At 34.9% G+C, this 14,926-nt stretch overlaps 1 protein-coding gene across 1 annotated transcript in view; it reads left to right on the top strand.

Annotated features, from left to right (window-relative positions):
* The window catches only part of LOC113232070 (probable cytochrome P450 304a1), a 46,986-nt gene extending 46,191 nt beyond the window's left edge, over window positions 1–795 (top strand). Inside the window, exon 5 of the mRNA XM_026466696.1 lies at window positions 181–795. Coding sequence (XP_026322481.1) covers window positions 181–365 — 185 coding nt within the window. The 3' untranslated portion in view covers window positions 366–795. The remainder of the gene's footprint in view (window positions 1–180) is intronic.
* Window positions 796–14,926: the final 14,131 nt, after the last annotated feature.

Below are 14,926 nucleotides of genomic sequence, written 5' to 3'. Positions count from 1 at the left end.
ATCTCCCAAATGCTTATTATTCCCGTAAACCTTCAACTGAAATTATTTTGTCTGTTATAGATCTTCGTATTGAGGTTTTTCGGATTTCAACGCCCTAAGCGACATCTTGCGAGAGATTTATCAACCTTCTCACTCTGCTCGTAATTTTACAGCTACTTATATAATAAACTTTTTTCATAGGTCGTCGACTATGTGCCGGTGAGACGTATGCCCGCCAGACCATGTTCCAGGTCTTCTCCGCATTCATGCAAGCTTTCCACGTGTCCACCGCTGATGGAAAACCTCTCACGAAACCTACTGAAAGGATACAGGGCATCATTATTAGTGTACCTGAATTCTGGGTTCGAGTCACACCCAGGGAGTAAATTTGAACGAAGTAAATATGTTTTGGGATAACATAATACGTATAATGTATGTACACTATTTGTAACAAAACATCTCAGCTATTGTAAAAATAATTATGCTTTAAAATAGACTTAATTAATAATTATATACAATCCTTCGTACGTATTACTTTGGGTTAAATTAACTAGACTTTATGTTCTAACAGTTATTTTGTTCAATCTCCTGATCCTATAGAGTGTTGAGAATGTTAAAATTACTTAATTAATTACTTCACGGTAATCTGTAATTTGACGATCTTCATGGTCGAGGGATCTCTTTGGTCCCGGGTTCGATTCTCGGCCGGGTTAATTTAGAAACTAACTTTTCTGTATTGTCTCGGGTCTGGGTGTTTGTGGTACCGTCGTTGTTTCCGATTTCCATAATCTTAATTTAGGTAAATAGGTAAGTATCCGATTATTCGCACATTACTCGTTACACACATATGTTATATATTATATCATTATTACAACACTTTGCCAGTGTTTAGTGTATTATTACGTTAAACTATGAATAGATCTTTTCACATAAATTGAGTTTTTTTATTACCATTTATTTGCTCGAGTGCCTTTCCTTTAGTGAGTGTTACTTTGCTTTCTTTGATCCTAATTAACTGAAAGAAAATTGCTTTTAAAATGTTCCTCTTTTTATACATTTTAAATTAAAAAGTTTTCCTCGACGCATAACGTCCTTTCTACATTGACTTACAATTATATGGACGTCGGGTCCGCGCTAAAAAGTGTCCGCACTTGTAAGGCGCCAAAATCGTATACAGAGCGCGACACTCCTCTTTAGTCTTCATTTGTTCTACTGACAGCGCGATACTGCGATGACATTACAATTTAAATTTCGAATAGGTTGACTTGGGACATTTTTTTCGTGGTTTTTGTATTAGACCCGTCGTCCATTTATTTGTAAGTCAATGCCTTTCTAAGATAACGTCTGATACATGACAAATTGTTTTAGTGGGCCAACTGTTAAAATAAGAATAAAGAAGGCTATAAGGCGTCCACTGACATGACGGGACGGCAAAGCATTTTAGGGTGAAAAATAGTAATACACCTTAAGATTATGAAATTATAGTTGCAATTTCAATGATAATCATCGTAGCTGCAAAATAAAGCTGCGGTATGCTTAGAAATGCAGAGCCGGCAGCCTTAGGGATGCTTTGGCAGCCTTGCGGATGCTTCGGCAGCCTTGGGGATGCTTCGGAAGGCCGAGTGCGACCATGCGGTTATCCGGGGCGTGGGGCACGCACGGCAAGACTGGTCAGAAGAGAGACCAGACGCGAGCACGTTGTCGCGACAGTATGCTTCGGCATGCCTAAGGACGAAGGATCCCCTACCGAGCGATCCGGTCAGCTGGCACCGGGTCTAACGATCAGTTTTAATAGCAGTAGAGCTCCAAGTGATTCAGTTCTTCCAGGAAAGTACTACCACCTTGCCTATTTCTGCCGCCAAGCAGTAATGCTCACATGCGTTCTGGTTTAAAAGCGTAAAGGTACTGGTGCAATAACATGCATAATTGCACATGAGACTTTTCAAGTTATGTCTCAGAGAGACGTTGCAACATAGCATGAATAGAAGTGTCGTTTACTATCAGGCGCACGACTTGTTCATCCCGTCATCGCTTGGCCCGTATCATAAATAAATAAGTATCATATCATTGCAATATTCACTATTTATACAACAATTATATAGGGTGGCCGCAGTGGAGATGAAGCAAAGACGAGAAAATATGATTTATTCATCATATCATCATCTATATTAAATTTCCACAAAGGTATTTCTTAAACTAAATAATTTTTAAGAACGTCCGAAGTTAGGTACGTTAGGTCTAAAAGGTACTTATACGAAAAAGATCTTAACTAAAGGAATTTAGTCTACGTCCGATGTTAGGAACGTTGGGCCGAAAAGTGTCTCATAATTATAATTAAAATGACGAGTTTTGCATCGGTCACGTTGCAATGCACGGGACGCGCGTTCCGAGGTGCGCGAATGCAAGTGCATTGAACTGACGTTTTAGGTATGTGTGTTATGCAAATCTGGATACATAACCCAACTCACAATCTGTCGATAAAACAGTCAACAAAAACACGGCTATTTAATTTTATGAAAACTGGCAACCCTACAAACGCCATTTTACTCAATCTGCAAAAAAGTCAATAGTTATTAATAATCAATAATTAATTAAATATAGTGCTTACTGAAAAAATATCAAATGAAGTCGTAATTAAAACGATCTCGAAATATTTTTTTTTTTATATATTATGTAGGCAGCAAACAAGCATACGGCCCGCCTGATGGAAAGCGGTCACCGTCGCCAATGAACGCCAGCAACACCAGGGGCATCACGAGCGCGTTGCCGACCCTTTAGGGCCCTTCTCAAACCCCTTTTGAAGGACTCCATGCTGTATTCCTGCGGGAAAACCCCGACAGGGAGTTCATTTCACAACCTAATTGTACGTGGGAGAAAGCTCTTCTGAAACCGTACAGTACGAGATGGACTCGGTTCCAGAGTGTGAGGATGGACTCCCTGCCGCTGGCAAGCGGTGCGATGGTAAAATGTTGCTGTTGGTATCATATCAAACAGTTCTTCAGAATATTGGCCATTGTACAAGCGATAAAACAGGCATAGGGAAGCAAAGTCTCTCCTCCAAGACAATGGCTCACTCTGGTATCATAAGAAGAGTGATTATTCAGGAAATAACAAAACTTTCTATTTATTTTAAATTTCTTGTCAGGGGCGTTAATTTGGATGCATTACTTTAAGAATAAACTTTAAGAAAAAAAATTTAAAATTTCTGCACTGTTGTTCTTTTTTCGCCGGTCGTTTCAATAAAGAACTTTCTTAAATGCTGTACTTTCACGTTTTTCGGAAGATGTTAAATATAAATGTGGGTGGCTAACCCACATTTATATAAAAAACGCACCTTTATCTAAAAAATTGGAAATGAAAATATTTTTTTCTTATCTAATCGCGTATTTTATTTCAATCAAATCAATGTTTCGGGACCTTTACAGGTCCGAGGTCCTTTATTCATATATTGCATTACATAGGTAATACACTAGTTCTTAAAATAAATATAAGTACAGCCATGTAACCTTGTAGGGCACCGCAATTTACGTTTAACTTACATTACATTAAATTAAATTACAGAAATTCTAAAATTGAAATAAAAGAAAAAATAACATTGAAATCAAACATAATTAATGAAATCAGTAAATCAAAATAATATTGTATTAATAAAATAGAAATAATTAAAGTAGTATTTAAGGAAACTTATCATAACAATTTAAACAAAAAAAATAAAAAATAAATAAAATGTCATAATCAAATCAATGCCAAAATCAAAATAATATTTCGTTAATAAAATGGAAATAATAAAAGTAATGAGTAATTATATGCCTAAGTAATTAAAAGCAAAATAAAATTTTCTTTCTTAACAATTTTATAAAAATTCATAAAATTTTATTGAATTGATATTCAACTATTTCTTGTGACATTATTCCACTAGTTTGTTATATCATATAATTAATTAATATTATTTATTATGTATTTTACTTTAAAGGGCGTGAAACGTTGGTTTGTTTGTAAAACCAAATATTCGCGATTTACATTCGAAATAAATAGTTTCTTTTCCGTTGTGTAACAATCGCAAAAACCTAAAAATTGAATCAAATAGAGAACATACATTGCGCCAGACACGTACCGAATAAACATGTAAAGGAAAAAACTGCATCTTTACAGGAGCGGTTAAATACTTAAAAAATAATATTGCTCATTGGTGATTGGATATACTATTTATTTTGTCAGTTCTTCCATTACTTTTTGAATGTCATCTCTTAAGAAAATGTGGACGAATGGAAGAAGAGAACGGGGAATTGTGGCATCGATGACGGGCACGGTGTCAAGTGGGTGATATAGAAATTTTATGTACCTATTACAAAAAAAAACCTAGTTTGCACTATGTTACTGATTAGGCTATACAGCTGTGCTTAGTTTCATAATTAGTGTAGATATCAACTCACACAATTAGATTACAGTTATGTCGTTTTGCTCATTGTTTTACAGTGATTAACCACGCCGTGCCCTGTAAATGGGATATTGATATACAAGACAACGGGAAATTCGATACATTCATTTGAATATGTAAAAGTAGAAATAAGTTGCGGTCGATTTTGTTCCGCTCTAATTTGTAATACCGTATCAGAAAGTACTTGAGAAAATTTAAAGATATTGCAAAAAAAATATAATACATATAGTGTACCCTTCGATTCCCTAGTTTTATTTACCCTATGAGGGTAGAAAATTAAACCAAGAAATTCGAAAATTGAATTAATTATAATAATAAAAAAATGAATTACAATTTCAAATTTAAATTAAAGAAAAAGGTACATAAATTTAGTACGGGTCGTGGTATCGTGCCTTAAGACCTTAGGTTTTCCGCTTCCGTATGGTACTCCCCTGTATATTTGCCGGCGCAGAAGAAGGGCTACAGGACGAGCAGCAATTGGCAGCCGTTCAGCGGATGTTGTTTTGTCCTAGTCAGGACGTAGTCAAGCTCCAGGTGTATGAGCCCGAAGGAAGATCAAAGGTAGCAATTGCCAACCCGAAGGTAGTTTTTCAACCCGAAGAAAACTCTCCAATCCGAAGGTAACTTAGTCCGAAGGTAATTTAATCCGAAGGTGACTTCCTGCAACGGACAACCAACTGCTAGTAACAAACCTTTTGCCTCCGTTCTGAAAGCCCACAGACGGCAAAATAGAATTAGAGTAGAGCACATACGTGTAGCATTTGCCGGTGGCGCGACCAGAACGGAGTTGCAGTTTAAATTGTGTAAAAATAGATAAAAAAAAACAATTTAGGTAGTACGGCTGAAGGCCGAGACGTTTGCTTAAACTAAATAAGCCAAAGAAAACAACGTCTGGTGAAAAAATACAATTAAATTTGTACGTTAATTTTTGAAATTTTGATGAAGTATTAATAATATATTAAATATATTAAAGTGTGCTGAGCATTTGGTTGCGCCTCTTTTAACTATCTTTAATATATCATTACGAACAGGTCCTATGGAGTGGAAAAAAGCCAGAGTCGTCCCTATACATAAATCGAGTAGCAACGATGTAATAGCAAACTATAGACCCATCTCTATTTTGTCAACTTTTGCTAAAATCTTGGAATCACTTATCTGTCCTTTTATACAACGTCATTTTAAACAAATTTTGAGCACTAATCAACACGGCTTTGTTCCTTTTAGATCAACATGTACTAATTTAGAAGACCTCTCTGAAACCTTGATCGAAGCATTGGATGCTCACAAACAAGTTGACGTAGTATATACAGATTTCAGTAAGGCTTTCGATCGGTTGCCTCATAACCTATTGTTGAAAAAGCTATCAACCTATGGTATTTTCGGTGCATTATTGAGATGGATAAAATCTTATTTAGAAGATCGAACTTTCTCTGTAGTGGTAAATGGGTATCACTCTAGTTCACGGAAAATAACATCTGGTGTGCCGCAAGGATCTCATATTGGTCCAATTTTATTCAATATATTTGTTAATGATATACCTGGCATAATCAAGTCATCTTATACGTACATGTACGCAGATGACCTAAAAATATGTAGAGTTATTGACACAATTCAAGATTCAATGATGCTTCAGGGAGACCTTGATGTGCTTGTCGAATGGTGTCGGACCAATAAAATGGACCTTAATTCTAAAAAATGTTTTTTTCTGCGGTATGGGCGAAAGAGAAATTTGGTTACATGTCAGTATAGTATAGATCAAACTAAAATTAGTGAGATGGAGCAAATTCGAGATTTAGGAGTACTGTTTGATAGAAAACTAACGTTTATACCTCACATGGAACACGTTACGAACCGTGCGTCAAGAATGCTGGGTTTTGTGCTTAGAAACAGTAAAGGTTTGCGCAGTAACAAAACTAAAATACTTTTGTATAATTCCCTAGTGCGAAGTATTTTGGAGTATTGTTCAGTTGTATGGAGACCTCATTATGCAACCCATTCTCTGCAACTCGAGCGTATTCAAAAAAGGTTCATGCGTGATCTGGTATTCTCTAATGGGATCTCAAAGAAGAAACTACCATCTTATAGGACGCAATTGAGACATTTCCGATTGAGTTCCCTAGAAGAAAGGAGGATAACGATTGATTTATCTTTCGTGTCCAAAATATTTACCCATAAAATCGAGTGCCCTCAATCACTAAGTACATTTAACATACGTGTTCCAGTAAGATACCCTCGGAATAAAGTAACTCCTCTATCTCCACCGCTTCGAAAAACAGGTTCTGTTCAAATTCTCCCATCTCCAGACTGTGCAAATTGGTAAATGAATATAGTGACCGACTAGATATTCACAATGACTCACCTAACAAGATTCGCTCTATTATAATAACTCCCAATTAATTACAATTAAATATACATTTTTACCCCCGTAGTTACTTTTTTACTTAACAAATATTTCCTACAATTATGATGTTCTTGTTGTAATCCAATGTTTCATTGCGTCTTTACTTGTATTTTTTTTTTAATTTACTGTTGTTGTTATTAACTTGATGTAGTTTCAAGTTGTCAATTGTCCATCATGTAAAAATTGCAAGTGGTATTTACCTGTAATTGTTTGATGCATTTAGTTTGTAATATTTTTTTTTTGCTAGCATAAGTTCCTATAATTGTAACAATGTACTCAAGCGTTGGTAAATCTTAAATAAATAAATAAAATAAATAAATAAGTAATCTTCAAAATTTGTCAAACTGTATGGTACTATGGTTTAAATTTACGTTGTACAATTTGGTACAATAGAAAACAAGAAATTAGCAAATAAAAGCGTTACAAGTGTTTTGTGAATCATTCAACTTACCTTAAAGCGGGAACTTTCACTTACACAACTATTTACGTACGTTAAATGTGATTGGAAGAAATAATATTTGATTTACAATAAAAAACTTATTTTTAAAATTACGTGACGGATTTTTTCGGGAGCGCGGCCAAGCCGAGTGCGGACCGGCTCCAGTAGGGCTAGCACGATAGAGCGCGACAAGCGCGAGAGCGACATACAGCGCGAGATACTGTTATTCTCGCATAGATGTCTCGAGCTTTATGTCGCTATCGCGCAAGTCGCGCCGTATCGTGCTAGCCCTACAGAGGACATCATTCAAAAATGCAACGTAGGCTGCCATAGATTTAAACAACTTTGTCTATGGTAAATCGTGGTTTTAATGTTTTGTAATCAGTTATTATTTAAAATTGTGATATATTTATTCATTTCTCTGCTAAAGCGAGTGCGTGACAGTGGCAACGGTATCCTGAGGATCTTTGCCCATCGTTTTGACTGTACAATTTTAAAGTTTTGGGTAAACATTACAATTGGTCAAATTAAGTAATAATTGTCCATTTTCCAAATTTTAATATATAAATTTTCTATCAATATCTCAAAATTCAATGTAATCATACTAACATAGTTCTAAGGTTTTATTTTGTAACTAACATTATCTTATGGGCTATGGCCTGAAATAAATGGTTTATTATTATTATAAGCGTCTAATTTAAAGGTCCTTCATGTTTGAGGAAAGAGGAGTTATAATTTATTCAGCAAGTTCTTTATTATTTTGGGGAACAAACTGAGAACTTGTTATTTTCTGCTACTACGAACAAACACCTGAAACGAAATCCAGGACAAAGTAATAAACATAACCTATATCAATTTTATAACCCCAACTTCTACAGGCTGTAAGGCTGTACTCAATTAGCTTCTTTGATGCTTTGATAGTGAATCACAAGTAGCGATAGTTATTTTTAATGCACATGGTCAAAAACACTGGGTCACAGAATACACAGGATGTCGCCATCTTTCTTTAATTTTGACTTTTTTTACTTCCACGTGTCCGTTTTTCTATGGAAATCCGATGACATTGCAAGAATATGGTAACCATGATCCGATCTTAATTTTTTTGAAATTTAATTCATACCTTGATTATCGAAATAATAAAAAAAAAATTAAGCGCGATATATTTATTGCAAATTGTAATACAATTGTCCGAATGTACCTACCCAAGTATCATTTATCATATTACCATGAACTCCGCGAGCCTTCCGTCTTATCCTTCCCATTATTTAGAATAAGATAAACTTCATTTATTTTATTATTATAAATTGTTTTGTTATTTACTTAAATAATTTATTTTTTCGATATTTGCACTTTGGTGCCAAGGCTGTATGTGAGTGGCACTGACAGAATAACAATGCTGTGCCTAGTCTGTCAAGGTCTATGGCATCTGTGCTGAGCCAGAACCTTTTCAACACTTATTTGATTGTGGTGATTGATAATTTGGAATTTGTTTTGTTTATGTGACTGTTCGTTAAATATTTATTTCTCAAATATGCTCGGAAATGTTTGCATTACTTTCAAAAAACGAACACGGAAAGTTAGTCATTTATGGACCGTGAGACTTCTATTTTTATAGAGATTTATATTAATATTCTATTATAGTTTATGTAAAGAAAATCCATTACTGCCCACTTTTGTAAACTTTTAAATCTAGATGAGCTATGTAAACAGGCAAAGGAAAACTCATACAGCCAGCTGCCCAGTGTTAGTAATTGCGAGAATTAAAAATACCTACGTATACCGCATTTATAAAAAAAAGAAAAAGGCGGTAAAATAAAATAAAGTGCTTTGGTATTCTGTTCTGTTTTTTCGTCTTTTTTGTATTTTCGTCGTGAAAATGAGCGAGACGAGCAGTAACGAAAATACAGTAATGGATTGTATTCCTCCTAATTTAAAATGAGGCAATATTAGCTATGGAAAACTTGTTGCCGGCTATGAGCAAAGCAAGATACATGAAAAGTTATGAAAATTTCGATCAATAGCAACTATGGTAAGGTTTGTGCGTATATATATCGTAATGTGTAACATTGAAAGATATTAGTTCCGATTCTGTAAATGAGCATAACAAACCTTTGTTTGTTTCAAGTTGCTCTAATTTTAGGGATAAACGGTGCATGCAGGAGTACAGAGTTCACGAATATCACCACAAAGGACATAGAAAATAATGAATTTATTTATATAATATATTATACTTTTAATATTAATTAATTTTGTTTTTTTCTACTTATTTTATTATACGTCTTCTTCTCTTTAGTTTTTATTATTTCCTCGCATTGTTTGAGAAAAGCACTATACCTACACGCCTTGGCCGGAATGGGGATAGCTTAACTCGTATTAATACGAGTAAACTTAAGTAAGTAACTCACTCGTCCAGCACTCTCTTACTTCCCGGCCTCTGCAGTAATGTACTATTAATATGTGCAGGCTTTACAAAGTACTTTGTGTTTGTGTATCTGTTCTGTGTATGTTGGGTATTGCGCAATTTAAATTAGTTTTGGACAATATAGTTCTTCATCAAAAATATGATATTATTTTTTCCCTTTTATTTTTAAAAATACTTGGAAATTATGAAAGTGTTTAGATGTCAGTAATAAACTTTATTTTATACATAAATTTTAATAATTTTTCAAGGGAAGTGAGGAATTCGTTTTTCATCAATTCTGAAAAAACATACTTTTTTGAGTTAACACTATTTGTATTAATGGTGCGATCAATTTTGATTGTGGTGTTCCAATGTATGACAGGCCATGGCAGAACAACAGCGATGTCTATGTAATGAGCATAGTCCTCAGATGCTCTTTTGACAAGTTTTTAGTTCAACTTGAATCTTTATTTTTAGTTTTTCTTCTTTGTTTAATGTTTATAATTTATGTATTTCGCATATTAAATAAAGCCGATTTTGTATTTTGTTTAATTTATTTATTTAAAGTAATTAAGTTGAATAAACGTTTTATCTCTATATTCTGCTAGCAACGTACTTCAATGCTTGTAGGCGTTTTTTTAGAATTTATGCCTTATCAATTATGTCTACTTTCCAGAAGTTGACTTACGGCTCATTAGATGTTATCTATTAATCTCTTGTATTAAATTTTAAATAATGATGGATGAATACGATAACCAAATAATCTTGTGTTCTAAGTCTGGTTGTAGGATATAACCTTATCTAAACAGGTGCCGTTGGCTTCAAAAAGATTTAAACGGTGAAACTAACCATAAATATTCTACTCACAAATAAAAAATCTTGTATGTGGCTGAAATAATAACCGCGAAAAGCCAAGAAAAAGAAAGAATACACATTTGACAAAAATCAAGCTGAATATGGTTTGAATGAGTACTTTTATTATTATTTTTTTAATAAAAATAAGCATTTCACCTGATGGAAAGTGATGATGAGGTCGGCGATGTAACATACACACCTAAATAATGCCTATTCACTATCACCTTGAAAAGATCTATGTTACAGCGTTCCGGGAATAGGCAGGGAATTCCACTCGCTAGCCGCTCGCCATATAAATGTGGAAGCGAAAGGCTTCGTGTGAATCCTGGGAATATCCACAACATAGGGGTGGAATCCCAGCCCATGTCTAGTCCCTCGATGATGGAAAGGGGAAGGCGGAATCAAATTATGCAATTCCATCGCACACTCTCCATGATATATCCTGTAGAATAACGATTAGCAGGCACTTTACGGCGATGCAGCTTCGCCTCAACCAATTCCGAGTCGCCTATAAGCCTTTTGACACGCTTGTCGATTGAATCCAAGGTGGCCAGTTGGTATCTTCGTAATCGCCCTAAGATTAAGATGAATGCATGCCCTAAGTTGACTTCCTCCTTATATGACCCCCTTTCTCCCAATGTTTCTCGTCCTATTAACCTTAAATCCATCTTCTTTATGTTTTTTCTCCCTTTATTAATATTTTGTATTATTTTATATTTTCTAATAATATATTGTTTTAGTTTGTTGTTTAAACATGATAGTTTCTTTACTTCAGGTACGATGTCCACAACTGCGGTTCTTCAAAGAGGTTCTTCCAAAAATAAATACCTCGCTGCTGCCTAATCGTAGGCGTTCTTGATCAGAATTAACCCGCAACTTAAATCGAAACTGACACTGACCCAAGCCTAGGCTGCTTTTAAGTAAAAATAATAATAATAATTTCAAATTATTTTTGATTACAAACTTAAGTGTGTTTGAATGTCATCACCACTTGGTTAAGTTTTGTTAAAAATACAGATTTTTGAGCACCCGGACTAAACGATTTGGATGTTATGTAGTTATTTTTAGTGGAAATTTACCATTCACATCATTATTAAAAGAATACGAATGCTGCTAAAGATGTGACACCTTCTTATTGTTACAGATTCATATAAAGTTATTATTATTCTTCCACTATTAGAATTCTTTCACAACTCTTTCACGGTAAGTGCAACTCGTATCTGGAATAAACTGCCTGCTGGCATTCGTGACAGTCCATCGGTGGCATCTTTCAAACATAAATTAAAAGAGCACTACCTGTCGAACGCGTTAGATAGCTAATAGGTAACATATATTATAAAGTACTAATTTGTTTAGATTATAATATATATTCTGCTTATGTTTGTATTTATGTATATAAAGTTCATGTACGTGTAATATATATATATATATATATATATATATACACACTATATTTTTTTTACTCACATTTAAATTTTAATTTTATTGTACAATAATTAGTCCCGCAGACTTCATTTTTCACCTAGGCTAGGGTTGGCTGGAAGAGATCTCTTCTAGAGATAAGCTCACCTTTGTATATGTCCTTTATAACTTGTGTTTCATGTATCTTTTCTTTGTGCAATAAAGAGTTATTATTATTATTATTATCGAGGTATTAAATATACATAATTGGGCTTTTAAAATATGATTTGTCATTAGCCGGGAAAAACTCGTAAATTAGTTGTTTCAGTCGCAAGATTCTAGAATTAGAATCTTTTCACTACTAATTTTCATACAATATTTACAAGCGCAGTACCGATGTCACTGTCGCGATACGCGCGTGCCACTTTTGTAGACACAATTAGTGAACTAAAAATTACTGAAGCCCTACAAACGCGCGGCTACCGCGCCACTGCAGAGCTTCTATAAGCATCTAATTTGAAAGTATCCATGTCCATATTTTACAATTTGGATGTTTTTAGGAACTTTTGTTTTAGCCTGCCCCGGAAAACACTCTATCGCTGGTGCTATGGACCATATATGCACATAGACCATAAATTACATCCAAACTCACGAGAGAAAGAAAGGCCCTACAAATATTTCACCCGGTCCGGGAATCGAACCCGGATGCTCGTGGCAGATCGGCATGGTAACCGTTCGGCAGTTTATTGCATTGGCATTGCTTTAGAGTGCTAAAAATCAGGCAATGGTAAAAGACAAAGTCCTATCGTCGTTTATTTTTTACTTAACATATTTTATTTGACTTTAGATTGAGTTTAAGTGCCTAATTAAAAGCCTCATGTCCACTTGCACTAAACTTAAGTATGTCTTAAACCAATGCTTAAATTGATAAGACACTCTTAACACAATGTATTAAGAGTGTCTTTTGCATTGCAATTATTAGTTTAAGACGTACGTTTAGTGCAAGTGGACATCACTCTCTTTAAAACGCTCTGTAGTAAAAAAACTGTCTGTAAACTATGGCCTTAGCTTAGGGAGAAATATATTTATATAATATAGGTATATGGATACCTACAAGCACAAGGTGTCCTAGTTTAGGCTCCAGCCTTTACAGACAACAAATGTTTTGGTTCACAACATAATGTTACAGTATTGTTATAGAGTTGTGTGTGAAGGAAATAAACTATATTATTATATCTATTTTAGACTCTCGCCTCTGCCAATCCCAAGGCCTAAAAGATTATTATTATTATAATGAGAATAATGCGCAACAGAGAAACATTACTATTATCTACCAACAAACAACAAAACAGGAAGTAACCGAAAGAAGCCAAAGGTTTTCATTCACGGCTGTATAATTGTTCCTAAAATTTGGTCATTGCTTTTCATATTGGTGACACTAAACCCTTTGATCCGGTTTTTTGACGATTTTTGAAATACGTTCAATCAGTGAAAACGAAATATGATATACTTACATTGCAAAAATATAAATAAATCGAAATTAAGTATGTGTTTGTAGTAATTGGAATGAATCGCGTAAGTTCGTTTTTTCAAACAAATGACGATCACGTTGGACAGACAATACGAAGCATTTCTACTCGACTCAAGGACTAGCTGATGTCAAGCACTGTCGCGTAAAGAAGTCTGCCACCTGCAGTCCGCGAACATGTCATAATGAACCGAGAAATCAATAAAGTTTATGAACACCAGTTCCATGTAAAAGAAGTCGTTACATACCCGGGATGCTGCCAGTGGCGGATTTGCAATCTTGGCCGCCCTAGGCCCCGCAGGCATTGCAGTCAATACTGGCCGCCCCTTTTTCAGCACTCATCATATACTGGTAGACTATATAATGAATTTACTTTATTGCCAACTTTTATCGAAATCGATTCAGAAATTTATTAACTATAATAGCTGCACTCTGTCTATTGGTGGAAAACGCTTGAAAATCCCTTCAGTAGTTTTTGAGTTTATCGCGATCATACAGACAAACAGATGTGGTAGTGATAATATGTAGTGATGTCGTGATTATACATTACATTATATATATGTAACATATCTATATTTTATACATAAAATGTACGAAAGTGATTATTGTTATACGATGCTATCGAGTATATAACCAGAAATAGAGACGAAATAAAGGCCATATATTCCTTGTAACACATTAGCGATACAGCTCTTATAAATAGCAACTCCCGTTTGCACTGAAATATAGACAGGCCAACTACTGACCTGTGTGTACGTATATTCCAAAAAATATTCAGTATTTATTGTAATAAAGATAATAACAATGCCGTGCTGTTCTATTCGGTGGTGTGGGAAAAACAGCAAAACATCTAATTACAAAACAAACGAAATCACATTTCATCGGTAATTAAATATTAAATATGTAATTTTGCAATTTTCGTCCATTATAGCAAAGCTCAAGTTAACTGGTCGATTTGAAGTGAAACAGTTGACGACACCCGTCAATTGTTTCGAACACGGGTTAGCCAATCGGGGCGCAGTTTTCACAGTAATGATATGGCAGAATAGTTTTCAAACAAATTAAATGACATTTCGTTTCTATTTCTGGTTATATACTCGATGTACGATGCGGTGCAGTGCGTCCCGCCATAATGTGCGTAAGCCTTTAGAATATTTAGGTGCTTTGAGTTATTTCTTGCTATCATCAGCGAATTTTTTGTCACGATTGGCCACCCTAGGCCCGGGCCTACTGGGGCTTAGGGCAAATCCGCCACTGGATGCCGCTAATTCCAATTTTTACTTAAGTAGCATTGGCTTGCAAAACCAGCACGCCAATGAACTGCCTAGGCATGAGTTCTGCCAACTTTTCATTAATTAAACGCAATATTCAGAATGCTATTTTATTTCAACTACCTTCGTGGCCGTGAACGGCTACCATGCTCGATTCCTGGGCCGGGAGAAACATTTGTCTGTATGTAAACGTAGGCCATAGAAATGTTTCTC

The sequence above is a fragment of the Hyposmocoma kahamanoa genome, unplaced genomic scaffold, assembly GCF_003589595.1.
Source record: "Hyposmocoma kahamanoa isolate Upper Pololo Valley unplaced genomic scaffold, ASM358959v1 66, whole genome shotgun sequence".
In the NCBI taxonomy this organism is placed as follows: domain Eukaryota; kingdom Metazoa; phylum Arthropoda; class Insecta; order Lepidoptera; family Cosmopterigidae; genus Hyposmocoma; species Hyposmocoma kahamanoa.
The sequence above is the reverse complement of the archived record's forward strand: the minus strand, read 5'-3'. Positions and strand labels throughout refer to the sequence as shown.